The 13,695-nt window shown below is 44.2% G+C and overlaps 1 protein-coding gene across 1 annotated transcript; it reads right to left on the reverse strand.

The window, feature by feature from the left end:
- Positions 1 to 9,136: 9,136 nt before the first annotated feature.
- Positions 9,137 to 13,441, reverse strand: ZNF77 (zinc finger protein 77). The gene is made up of 4 exons (XM_065918085.1): positions 13,313 to 13,441; positions 12,855 to 12,981; positions 11,074 to 11,254; positions 9,137 to 10,436 (listed from the first exon to the last, which is right to left on the reverse strand). The coding sequence occupies exons 1-4, from the start codon at positions 13,349 to 13,351 to the stop codon at positions 9,341 to 9,343; spliced, it is 1,443 nt and encodes a 480-aa protein (XP_065774157.1). The 5' UTR covers positions 13,352 to 13,441; the 3' UTR covers positions 9,137 to 9,340.
- Between the last annotated feature and the right edge of the window lie 254 nt (positions 13,442 to 13,695).

Genomic DNA, 13,695 nt, shown 5'->3' on the forward strand with positions numbered 1-13,695 from the left:
AATTCCAATAATAAATTCAATCAGAGAAGAGAGAAAATGCAGAAAGAAAGGAAAACAGTCAAGCAAGATAAAATAATAACGATTTAGTCATTAAACAAAGTCTAGGACTTTAAAAAAAAAGTCAAGTTCCTCAAAGGCTATAGTTAATATTCTAAGCCAGGTCCTTTGAGTTGTTTTGCTCAGACTGAAACCCCCACCAGGTGGAAAAAGTTAACTGCTTGCTACTAACAAACTGGTAGACCCCAGACTGGTTGGAATCAGAAGGCTGATGATATTGACTCCAGATTACCTCATCACCAGCCAATCAGAAGAATGTCCACCAGTTGATTGCACATCCCCACAAATCCCCTCTCACCTTGTCTCCGAAATTCTTTCCCTGAAAATCACTGGGGAGTGAGTTCAGGTTTTTACAGCACTAGTTGCCTGGACGCCTTGCTTGGTGCCCGCAATAAACGATGTATTTCTTTCTTTCTTTCTTTCTTTCATTATAACCTGGATCAGTAAATTGGCTTTACTGCCAGCAGCTGAGCAGAACCAATTTGATTGGGTAAAAGGCTTTCATCCTAAAGAACTTCGGCGTCTGTTCCCAAACATACAACTAGATTTGGCTAGTGCAAGAGCGCCCTCTTGTGGTCACAGTTTTTCTCCATTGAAAATATTCTTCGTATAACGTGAAGTTGCTCAGTCTGTCTGACTCTGCGATCCCTGGACTGTAGCCTGCCAGGCTCCTCCATCCACGGGATTCTCCAGGCAAGAATACTGGAGCGGGTTGCCATTCCCTTTTCCAGGGGATCTTCCCGACACAGGGATCGAACCTAGGTCTCCCGTTCTGCAGGTAGACTCTCCCGTCTGAGCCACCAGGGAATCCTGTACTCTGTATATTGTGGATACAAATACTTGGACAGAAACTGTTTCATGAAAGCGCCGTGCTGTAGCTTGCCTGCTTGCTTTTTTCACAGTGGTTTTCAAAGAGCATATCTTTAAAATTTTAATGACCGACTCGGTCTTTGTGTATATTTGCCACATTTTGTATCCTACCTAAGAAATATTTGCCTAACCCAAGGTCACAAAGATGTCTCCTATATTTCTAGATGTTTCAGTGTTTTATCTATCACATTCAGGTCCATGATTCACTCTGAACTGACACATATATGCTATATTATGATGAAGTTTTTGTTTCTGAATAGACTGACATGCTCTTAAAAGGAAGACCTGTAAGAATTTCCAATTCTTCCAAAATTGAGCTTGTTAATTTACTTTTTTTGTGTGGTGGGAGGGAGACTTGGGGGCCTGTTAATTTAATGCAAATGATCACTCACCTGGGGCCAGACATCCTGGAGTGTGAAGTCAAGTGGGCTTTAGGAAGTATCACTACGAACAAAGCTAGTGGAGGTGACAGAATTCCAGTTGAGCTATTTCAAATCCTGAAAGATGATGCTATGAAAGTGCTGCACTCAATATGTCAGCAAATTTGGAAAACTCAGCAGTGGTCACAGGACTGGAAAAGGTCACTTTCCATTCCAATCCCAAAGAAAGGCAATACCAAAGAATGCTCTAACTACCGCACAATTGCACTCATCTCACACGCTAGTCAAGTAATGCTTAAAATTCTCCAAGCAAGGCTTCAGCAATACCTGAACCGTGAACTTCCAGATGTTTAAGCTGGTTTTAAAAAAGGCAGAGGAACCAGAGATCAAATTGCCAACATCCGCTGGATCACTGAAAAAGCAAGAGAGTTCCAGAAAAACATCTATTTGTGCTTTATTGACTAAGCCAAAGCCTTTGACTGTGTGGATCACAATAAACTGTGGAAAATTCTGAAAGAGATGGGAATACCAGACCACCTGACCTGCCTCTTGAAAAACTTGTATGCAGGTCAGGAAGCAACAGTTAGAACTGGACATGGAACAACAGGCTGGTTCCAAATAGGAAAAGCAGTATGTCAAGGCTGTATATATATATGTCATCCTGCTTCTTTAAGTTATATGCAGAGTACATCATGAGAAACGTTGGGCTGGAGGAAGCACAAGCTGGAATCAAGATTACTGGAAGAAATATCAATAACCTCAGATATGCAGATGACACCACCCTTATGGCAGAAAGTGAAGAAGAACTAAAGAGCCTCTTGATGAAAGTGAAAGAAGAGAGTGAAAAAGTTGGCTTAAAGCTCAACATTCAGAAAACTAAGATCATGGTATCCAGTGCCATCACTTCATGGCAAATAGACGGGGAAACAGTGGAAACAATGGCTGACTTTATTTTTCTGGGCTCCAAAATCACTGCAGATGGTGACTGCAGCCATGAAATTAAAAGACGCTTACTCCTTGGAAGGAAAGTTATGACCAACCGAGACAGCATATTAAAAAGCAGAGACATTACTTTGTCAACAAAGGTCCGTCTAGTCAAGGCTATGGTTTTTCCAGTGGTCATGTATGGATGTGAGAGTCGGACTGTAAAGAGAGCTGAGCGCTGAAGAATTGATGCTTTTGAACTGTGGTGTTGGAGAAGACTCTTGAGAGTCCCTTGGACTGCAAGGAGATCCAACCAGTCCATTCTAAAGGAGATCAGTCCTGGGTGTCATTGGAAGGACTGATGCTGAAGCAGAAACTCCAATACTTTGGCCACCTGATGCAAAGAGCTGACTCATTTGAAAAGACCCTGATGCTGGGAAAGATTGAGGGCAGGAGGAGAAGGGGATGACAGAGAATGAAATGGTTGGATGGCATCACCGACTCGATGGACATGCGTTTGGGTAGACTCCGGGAGTTGGTGATGGACAGGGAGCCCTGGTGTGCTGCGGTTCATGGGGTCGCAAAGAGTCGGACACGGCTGAGTGACTGAACTGAACCAACTGCAGCACATACTGGCCACCATTCACCACACACCTGAGGCGCTCTAAATGCCTGAGATGACAGACTTACAGCTAGGAACTACCCATAGATTCCCCAGGCCTGGTCCAGCCTCACCTCAGTCATTCTGGCAGCCCTCCAGTACCAGAAACTTTCTGCCTAGAACTTGGAACAAGGCTAGGGCTGGGTCCTCAGAAGGGGTGGTTAGGGCAGAGTAGAGGCATCTTTGTATGTGATGAGAATCAAAGATCTGTGCAGGGTCTGGGAGGCAGAAGAGACAGGTTGCTCACTGCCACTCTCCTGCTGACACTGAGATATATTATATCTATTATATATATGCTCTTTATCAATATGGTTAAATTTTTTGCCCGTCCCCACTTGAATCTAAGAAGGATGAGGGCAAGGATTTTTTTCTTTGTTTACTCTTCTTCGCCTATGCAGAGAACAGAGATTGGAATACAGAAATGCTTAATGAGCAATTAAAAATTTTTTTTTTTTTAGTTCTACCAGTTTATTGCTACCAGCCCATCTCCCTCCACCCTCATGCCTGCGTGCTCAGTCATATAACCCCATGGACTGCAGCCCTCCAGGCTCCTCTGTCCATGGACTTTTCCAGGCAAGAATACTGGAGTGGGTTGCCATTTGCTTCTCCAAGCAATTTTTTTTTTTTTTTTTTTTTTTGAGGAATCCACATGCTTTATTTTTTTCCGGCGTACACCCAGTGCAAAAAACAAAATAGTCACAAATGTGAAAACACGAGTTAGGTCGCCATCCAGTGACCACGATGGGCTATTACCAAAGTAGTTGGTATTAACAAAGGTAAAACGTAGAGAAACGAATAAAATATGACCCCATGTCTAGAAGAAATAGATTTTCGGGGAAGAAACATTCCAACAATGGGAATGTTTTCTATAGGCGTGTGTTAGCATGAAGAAAGTGTTCGGGGAAATACACATTTATTGCTTTTGTTAGTGCCCGTTCCTTATCAGAGTAACCTCTGCGCTCAGGGATAAAGCGGGATGCCCGGCACTAGTCCGGTAATAACCGCGCCCACAGGGCGGAGAGGGGCGCGGCCAGGCACCGGGCCCTATCGCGTCCCAGTGAGCTGTGATTTGAGATGACAGCTCACAGTCAGGAACTGCCCACAAGTCAAGTTTCTCTGCTCGGCGATTGGAGGACGCGGTTGGCCCGCCCATCCTTGAGGCTCCACCAATCCCAAGCCCGGGGCCTGCCTTTTTTTCCGCTACCAGCAGCCCCGGAGCCGGAAGGAGGAGCGGTGTTCCGGGACCCGGGGGCGGCGGCGGCAGTTACTGCTGTTAATTTCACCGGCCAGGCTGCTTCCTCTGAGGGAGGATTTTCCTGTCACCACCTCAAGGCCTGGCCCTGTGTCTGCTCCGGCCGAGTCTGGAGGAGCGGCAGGCGGCGCCGGGAATGCGTCAAAGGGCGGGGTACAGTTCAAAGGGCAGAACTGTTGTTAGAAGTTCCAATTGCTGAGTCCTGGACGGTTGGAGGCCGGTAGCACGGGAATGAACCCCCGTGGTTTTGGTTGGGGGCGCGAGACTTTTTGACCCACTTTAGAATTTCGGGGGTGTGCGTGTAGATGAGATGTAAATGCAGCGTAGTTTCCATTGGCTCAGAGCAAAGCACGCCACGTGCAAATGTAACGTCGGCTCTGGAGGGCGGCATCGTGGACTCAGGTCCTATTTCCTTGGGAACCACAAAGATAAGATGCCTGTAGTTTGTATATCGAGCGTACATAACAGTACCAGCATTTAGGAAGTACTGAGTATGATGTAAAGTGTCATTTAGTGTCAGTTCGTCATCGTGGTGGTCATCCTCATATTAAAGTCTTAGACCCCCTTAAGTGCAGGCAGCAGGACAGCAGTTTTGACCATGGATTTTGGAGAAAAGACTAGTATCAAATGAATGGTCTAAAGCAGTGACTTCTCATCCCTGGGGCAATTTTATTCCATCCCACCCACAGGCTTGACACTACCTGGAGACATTTTCTCTCACGTGACAGGTGGAGGTGGGGTGTTACTGGCATCTAGTGGAAGCCGGGGTGCTTCTCAACACCCTATACTGAATGGGGTTGCACTTACCACTCAGAATTATCCCCAGTGCTTAATACAGCAGATACCAAGAAACCCTGTTTAAGTAATGCACGATGTGGAGCAGACATTCATTGTTTAGTCACTAAGTCGTGTCCCTCTCCTTTGAGACCCCTTGGACTGTAGCCCGCCAGACTCCTCTGTCCATGGAATTCTCCAGGCAAGACTACTGGAGTGGGTTGCCATTTCTTCCAGGGCATCTTCCCAACCCAGGGATCGAATCCACGTCTCCTGCGTTGGCAGGTGGATTCTTTACCCGCTAGAAAAACCCCAGATATTCATTAGGTATCATATTATTTTTTCCTGTGGTCACACCGGGCAGCACGTGGGATCTTATTTTCCATAGGACTGAACTTGTGCCACCTGCGGTGGAAGTGCAGAGTTGGACCGCCAGGAGAGTCCCCTTATTATTGTGAATTTTCAGAGAGAAATGATTTTCAGATCCAAAGTAATTTTTTAATCTCGATGAAACACCATTTACATATTTGCTTTTTAATGAAATAACTCAAAAAGTGTAGAGAAGTATTACACATTTTATCTTTCAGCCATATTTGTCACACACATCTGTAAACCAGTAAACTCCTCCTCCTCTCTCCCTAGAGGTGGCCATTTCTAATTTGACGTTGTCTTGTAGTCTGTGTGTACATAAGATTTCTTTTTAAATGTATTAAAAAACTGCTGGTAACAATACTGTGCATAGTCACCTCCAGCTTTTTCCCTCCTCTTTCTGCAATGTTTTTTTTAATTATTTTGCAACTTGGGGCATGTGGGATCTCAGCTCTGGGACCAGGTATCAAACCCATGCCCCTGCACTGGAAGTGCTGTAAGTGGGGAGTCTTAACCACTGGAATGCCAAGGAAGTATTTGCAATGTTATTTTAACGATTCAGTTTTTATACACCAGGGTTTCTCAGATTCAACATTTGGTACCAGATGGCTTTCTGGTGGGAGTGTCCTGTGCACTGTAGGGTGTGGAGCAGCAATCCCAGCCCCTAGGCACGCTCCAGTAGCAGCCCCTCCCCAGTCAGTCATGATGTTCAAAACTATCTCTAGACACTACCAAAGTCCCCCTACCCCCCAGGGGCAGAATTACACCTGGTGGAGAACCACTTTATACATGAAGATGTAACTAGTTGCTGACATCTGCTTTGTATGTTCCATATTTAGCCATTTTCTTTCTGACCATATTTTATTCAATTTTCTCAATGTTTTTATTTTTGTTACTGATTCAGGTCCTTGGACTCTTCAACAGAAGTTGGCAAGGGACTGAATTACTGGGACTCCAGCTGCAGAAGGAGGGAGTGAAAACAAGTAACAGGTGCCCTCACTGGATCCTGGAGGGGTGGTGGGCTGGTCCCTTAAAAGGGGTCAGGGTGGGGGCTGGTCCATGAGTTCAGCCCTGAGTGGCTTAGTGGGTCTCACCCCTTGGGGGTGTGTGCAGGGATCATGCATAGGACCTTGCTTTTGACCCCAACACCTTGTAAGCGGCAGCTGGGTTTTTATTCATTTTGTATCTTGTTCTTGGTAATTTGCCCCAACTGCTCATGTGTGCAGTTATTTTTAGTTTCCCTTATAGTTTCTCTGTATCTTGTTGTTCCAGGGAGATGTATGTTAGGGTGACAGCACTGCAGCAAAGGGGTCCAGGTCCAAACCCGTCTCAATCTAATTGGGAGTAAATTCCCCTTTTCTTTTGTTTCAAATTGAGACATGGCTAAAACTAGTGGTCAGTTTCTCAGCAGGATACACATGAAGAAAACATCTGACAACAGAAAATAACAGAGTTCATATAAAAATGTAAAGCTATTAAACATAGTAGGTTTATCATTTAGAGCAGCCAGCTATAAGAGAAAATGTTCACAGGGGCCAAATATATGCAAAAGTGCTTATCTCAATTATGAAAGTAATCAAAACAACAAATGCAGCGTCATTACAGCCTGTCAACAATGCAACCAAAGGAAGAGGTTTCCCACATTTGTGGCTGCCATATTACATCTGCCATGGTGGAGGAAGGAAACATCCCCTATTAGAGGAACAAGATGCTTCCCACAGAAATCATGTAATTAGGAGAATCCTTGGACATGAAGAGGGCCACATAATATGAGAAAATTACCAAGGGATCTTCTGAAGCCTGAAGTGGCCTGATGGACCCCAAAGAGCCACAGGAACATGCAGGGAACTGTATGATCCTGAAAACCAAAGAGGACCCATGATAAGGGGCCTTGTCCACATTGCTGAGCAGAGTCCATGCTGCTGCCCAGCAGGTAAACTACATCAAACATGTGTCTGACCGGGGCTGTTCCACACAGGCAGAGCCAGAAGTGAGAAAGCAGTGCTGGAGCTCAGGCCACCAGGCTGCCCTGCAGCTCTGTCTCCTGATGGTATAGAAGAGCTGAGAATCATGGCTTCCTCACTCCAGCTCCAGACTTCATGCATCTTCCTCTTCTCAAGAACTTTAACTCAGAATCACTAACAGAAGGACTCTGGATATACAGTTTCCCACCTTACCCAAGATGACAATACAGTTCAGTAGAATCATCTAGACAGCAGCTTTCATCTCCATGCCACCAAGGCATTCTTCTTAACTCAAGTGTTTTGTGTCCAATTTCTAACCGAGGTCAAGGACAATGAGCAGAGGCCAAATTACAAACATTACCAGGCAAGACAGAAGGTCTTTCAAGACCTTCCACAATTACTGACCACCTGACCTGCCTCTTGAGAAACCTATATGCAGGTCAGGAAGAAACAGTTAGAATTGGACATGGAACAACAGATTGGTTCCAAACAGGAAAAGGAGTATGTCAAGGCTGTATATTGTCACCCTGATTGTTTAACTTATATGCAGAATACATCATGAGACACGCTGGGCTGGAAGAAGCACAAGTTGGAATCAAGATTGCTGGAAGAAATATCAATAACCTCAGATATGTAGATGACACCACCCTTATGGCAGAAAGTGAAGATGAACTAAAAAGTCTCTTGATGAAAGTGAAAGAGGAGAGTGAAAAAGTTGGCTTAAAGCTCAACATTCAGAAAACTAAGATCATGGCATCTGGTCCCATCACTTCATGGCAAGTAGATAGGGAAACAGTGGAAACAGTGTCAGACTATTTTTTTGGGCTCCAAAGTCACTGCAGATGGTGATTGCAGCCATGAAATTAAAAGACGCTTACTCCTTGGAAGGAAAGTGATGACCAACCTAGACAGCATATTAAAAAGCAGAGACATTACTTTGCCAACAAAGGTCCGTCTAGTCAAGGCTGTGGTTTTTCCAGTGGTCATGTATGGATGTGAGAGTTGGACTGTGAAGAAAGCTGAGCGCCAAAAAATTGATGCTTTTGAACTGTGGTGTTGGAGAAGACTCTTGAGAGTTCCTTGGACTGCAAGGAGATCCAACCAGTCCATCCTAAAGGAGATCAGTCCTGGGTGTTCATTGGAAGGACTAATGCTGAAGCTGAAACTCCAATACTTTGGCCACCTCATGCGAAGAGCTGACTCACTGGAAAAGACCCTGATGCTGGGAGGGATTGAGGGCAGGAGATGAAGGGGATGACAGAGGCTGGATCCATCCATGCCATCCAGATGGCTGGATGGCATCACTGACTAGATGGACATGAATTTGAGTAAACTCCAGGAGTTGGTGATGGACAGGGAGGCCTGGCATGCTGCAATTCATGGGGGCTCAAAGAGTCGGATACGACCGAATGACTGAACTGAACTGTGAGTAACACAGATATAGTATCCACTAGCAAAAAAGAAACAGAAGATATATACCTTTCAGTATAAAAACTCCAGAGGAGGGTAAACACTGAGTCAGGAAATTCCAGTATCTATAACAGTGGATGAGAAAATACTTTTCAACAATATTATGATCATATTATGATTACATACTATGAACATTTGGCAAAGTAAAGATCAAAAATATTTTCATCTAAACTGATACAACATAGAAAAAGACACAAATCAGAAAAAAAAAAAAAAGACTTTCACTCTGGGTTCAAAAGACATTGTAATGACATTGAGACATGTAGTATATAACTGTGTATTTAATGTCCAGGGTAGCAACACACAAGTAGTAAAGATGATGGGAAGATAGAGGGATGGTTATTATCTTAAGTGTTCAGATCAGCAACACAAACTAGAAATTAATATACTGGGATCCCTATTCAAGATGAGGCACTTATAAGGAAAAACCATATTTATTTCCATTAAAAAAATTCATCCAAAAAAAAAAAAAAATTCATCCTACCCTGAGTTTTCAAGTACAAAATAAATGAAGTGCTGAAGGCTTTCCCTGCATTCTTTCCATTCATAATGTTTCTCCCCCTTGACTGCTTCATTTATAAGCTTTTAAGGGAGAAAGCTTTCCCACCAGTCGTCGTATTCAGAATTTTTCTCCAGTGTGCGTCTTTGTGTGTCTCTGCAGGGATATGAGACACCTGTAGGCTTTTTCACACTGCTGACATTCATACGGTTTCTCTTCACTGTGAGTTATCATGTGTCCTTGCAAAGATCTCGGATACCTGAAGGCTTTCCCACACTGCTGGCACTGATAAGGCTTCTCTTCACTGTGTGTTTTCATGTGTTCTCGAAGGGATGAAGAAGTGATGAATGCTTTTCTGCATTCTGTACACTCATAGGGTTTTACTCCACTGTGTGTTTTCACATGTTTTCTGAAGTACTTAGGACAACTGTAGGATTTCCCACAATCATTACACACATAAGGCTTCTCTCCTGTGTGTATCCTCACATGTCCTTGCAGGGATTTGAGATAGGGGAAAGCTTTGCCACACTGCTTACATTCATAGGGCTTTTCTCCACTGTGTGTTCGCATGTGTTCCCGAAGGTAAGTGCACCAGCTGAAAGCCTTGCCACACTGCTTACACTCATAGGGCTTCTCTCCAGTGTGCATGCGCACATGTTCTCGGAAGTGTGAGATGCCAGTAAAAGCTTTCCCACATTCTTTGCATTTGTAGGGTTTCTCTCCAGTGTGAGTTCTCATGTGCCGTTTAAGTTGGCAATAATAACTGAAAGATTTCCCACACACGTCACACACATAGATTTTCTGGCCATATTGACCTCTCTTATGTCCCTGAAAAGTGAGAGCTTCTCCAGATTTTTTACAGTCTAAGGATTGTTTACTACTGTGACTCTTCATGCATCTCTTAGATGCTCTCCCAGCATCTTGACATTTATCAGGTTTCTCTATAAAGTCTGTTTCCCCAGCAGGGCTGAGGCACAAGATACAGCTGCAGGTTTGTCCACATTCCTCACATGTATAAGGTTTTTGTCCAGTGTGAGACTTTTGCTGATTCTTCTTCAAGGAATGATCCCTGAAGGCTTTTCTACATATAATGCATTGATGAGGCTGAATTTTAATTTGATAACTCTCATGCACAGTAAGATCTATAATCCTGTTTGGAGTTTTTAGAGATTGATGATCTTCTTTACCTTCACAGAGACTTTCCACCAAATGATTTCTGGTCAAAACAGGAAGTGAATTATTAGGGGTTAATGATTTGTTTCTGGTTATTCAGGATTATTTTGACTATATATTTGTGATTTTCAATGAATGGGCATGTTTTCAGCACTCTCTGCAACATGACCAAGTGCAACAAAGGTTAATGCTCTGGCTGGAGGGCTCAAACAGCCATAACTTTCAGTGTTTTTTACACGAGGTTTTCTAATCATTGTTTCCTACTGAATTAAGTTTCTGATGCTCAGTATCTATAGCACATTTATAAAAGTATTGTTTTGTAAAAATTCTGAGTACACAATTGTTTATTAGCTAACTTTACAATTGTTTAGCTGCTTCCCTGGTAGCTCAGAGGTTAAAGCATCTGCCTGCAATGCGGGAGGCCTGGGTTCGATCCCTGGGTCGGGAAGATCCCCTGGCGAAGGAAATGGCAACCCACTCCACTATTCTTTTATTTTTTTTCACTCCAGTATTCTTGCCTGGAGAATCCCATGGACAGAGGAGCCTGGTGGGCTACAGTCCATGGGGTCGCAAAGAGTCGGACACGACTGAGCCACTTCACACCTTTCTTTACCATCACATGAGTCTAACACTCTGCTGAGATCCCTCGTCCCCCTTCTCCCTGTGGGAGTGCCACTCACCTCACACGCCTCTCCTCAGTTAGATGCTGATCTCGCAGGTTATGAAATGCCCAGTTTTCTCCCCAAACAGACCTAGAATCATTTCTTATGAATCTTACAACTTCCCGTTCAATGCACAGTCCAGTCTCCAAAGTATCCCACTGAGGACTTGATATATTGACCTTAACTTGCGGGCAAGAACCTGCAATGATTGGAAGCATAATTAAATCATTGGGAAAGAAATGGTGGGGGAAAGGAAAGAGAGGCCATATCTAGATTTCTCTCCATAGACTCATTCAAAAACGTAAAATAATTTTATAAAGGAAGAAAGGAGATGTGTGATATTGTGATCTATCAGACACACACACACACACACACACACACACACACAAACACATTTGGTCACTGAAATGACCAACATGTACTTCTCAAATAAACTGGGTCCTTATCCACTGTTTCCTGCTGAGGGATCCCCAAACCCTTGGAATTTCCTGAGCAATAAAAGCAACAATGTAGTCTCTTGTGCTCATTTCCAGAAAATGCTTCAGGATCAGAAAGGTGAAATAGGTTTCCTATGATTCATAACAAGCCTTTTCTATCCCAATTGAGTTTATATTAATGAAAGAAGTTGTGGCAAAGATCCTGAGTATCAGGACTAATCGCCAATAAAGACAACCACTTGATTAAAGGGTTGAAACTTTCAGTCCCACCCATATCCCCCAGCACCCCCAAACCTCTGGGGGTGGGGGAGCGGCTAGAGATCAAATCAACTGGCAATGGCCAGTGACTTCATCAACCATGCCTATGTAATGAAGGCATGAAAAAAAGGTTTGGAGAGCTTCTGGGTTGGTGAACACATAGAGATGTGGTGAAACTGGCACCTGGAGAAGCACGGAAACTCCTTTTCAAATCTAGATGCATTTCTTACATCTAGCTGTTTCTGAATTATATCCTTTAATAATGAACCTGTGATCTAGTAAGAAGCATGTTTCTCTGAGTTCTGTGAGCTATATTAATATATTAACAACCCAAGGAGAGAGTGATGGCCATCATAGGGAAAATGAGTCAAAATGGCAGTCTGTTCACTAATAAGTACCTCACAGAAGCAAAGTAGAAAGGAACTGGGCAAAATGCACTTTCCCGAATGATCCCTTTGTCAGAGAAGCTCCAAAAAGACTTCAAGTGGACAAGAATGGATGAAAACTCCAAAAGGGAAGCCAAGTTAATGACACCTATCACCATCTCAGAGACCTGAGCTGTGCTCCTAACGCATACATCCAAATATCCCTCCCTGACCCAGAACCTGGTCCTCCCGAGCAGGTGTGCTCCCTGGTGATCGCAGGTACAGAGGCCCTGGGTGAAGTCCATGGACCCAGCTGCCCCTGGGAGGTGGGACAGAGTGCGGCTGCCAAAATGCTCCTAGAGAATGCTCCTCCTGGGGAGGGTGGAGGACAGGTTAAGTGTAGGTTTAACTGCAGCAAGATCATCTCAAATGTGTACTGATCACAGGATAACTTTCACAGGGTGAAAACCATTATGCTTCTCTCACTGCCCCAAGGTGACACTGGAGACTGTGCTCACAGTTTTGAAATTAGGGAGCCTCAGAATTCTGATCAAGAGTAATAAAAATCAATTCAGTACAGTCACACTGTCATGGAAAAGCTATCTACTCTAGGTAGGTTCTGAAAAGGTGGGGACCATATTTTTTTCAAAATATTCCCATCCTCATCACTCATAAGAAAGGACATCATAAGAAGTAACTGTTTGCTAAAGACTTAGTGCAGGGAGGAAGCCGTCCTCACCCACAGTGGCCAGGTTCCTGCAGGTCTCCAGCATCACGTCTCTGTAGAGTTTTCTCTGAGCAGGGTCCAACAGTTCCCACTCCTCCAGGGTGAAGTTCACAGCCACGTCTTCAAAGACCACTGAGTCCTGAAACAGTCACATGTTCTGTGTCAGCAAGGCTCCTCCTTCACCCTGAGTGTGGGAGGATTGGGGAGGCCGACAGGCGGGAACTGGACTCAGTTCCTAGGACTCCTGAGCTTATACTCTTGCAGGAAGTGATCACATGCCAGCAAATCTAATGCAGGTTTCTCAGTGATGGTGAGTGCTAGACAATGAAACAGTTTAACAGCAATAACTGATAAACACACACATAATGAAAAAGAGCTGTTTTTAATGAAATAGAGCAGATCATGAGGCTGGACAAATACTGAAAATGAAATAATTATTCAGATGACTTGGAAATGGATATGTGGCCTACCTGTAAGTTACTTCCTTGATTCTCCAAGAATGGGAGCATACTGTCAGGAGGATGTGGACACAGATTTTCCAGGACCACTGCATCTGAACAACTTTCACTTTGACTGAAACAGCATGTAAAAGCCTGGTCTGGTCCCCTCATATCTGACAGAAACACACAACCCTCTGCCTGGATGAAGTGGACACCAAGGGCACAGGTCAGGGTCCCGGGCCTGGGACACCTGTGGAGTTAATGTAAGAGGAGGCCTGGCTCCTGAGGGGCTGGTTGAGCCAGCGGGGTCTCTCGGATAAATAACCAAGTGCCCAGAGTACAAGGAAGATGCCCCACAAAGAAGAGCTGCAGAAGATCTGATAGCAACAGAGTCGAAGGTAACTTGAATACAG

Source organism: Muntiacus reevesi, chromosome 1, assembly GCF_963930625.1.
Source record: "Muntiacus reevesi chromosome 1, mMunRee1.1, whole genome shotgun sequence".
NCBI lineage: Eukaryota > Metazoa > Chordata > Mammalia > Artiodactyla > Cervidae > Muntiacus > Muntiacus reevesi.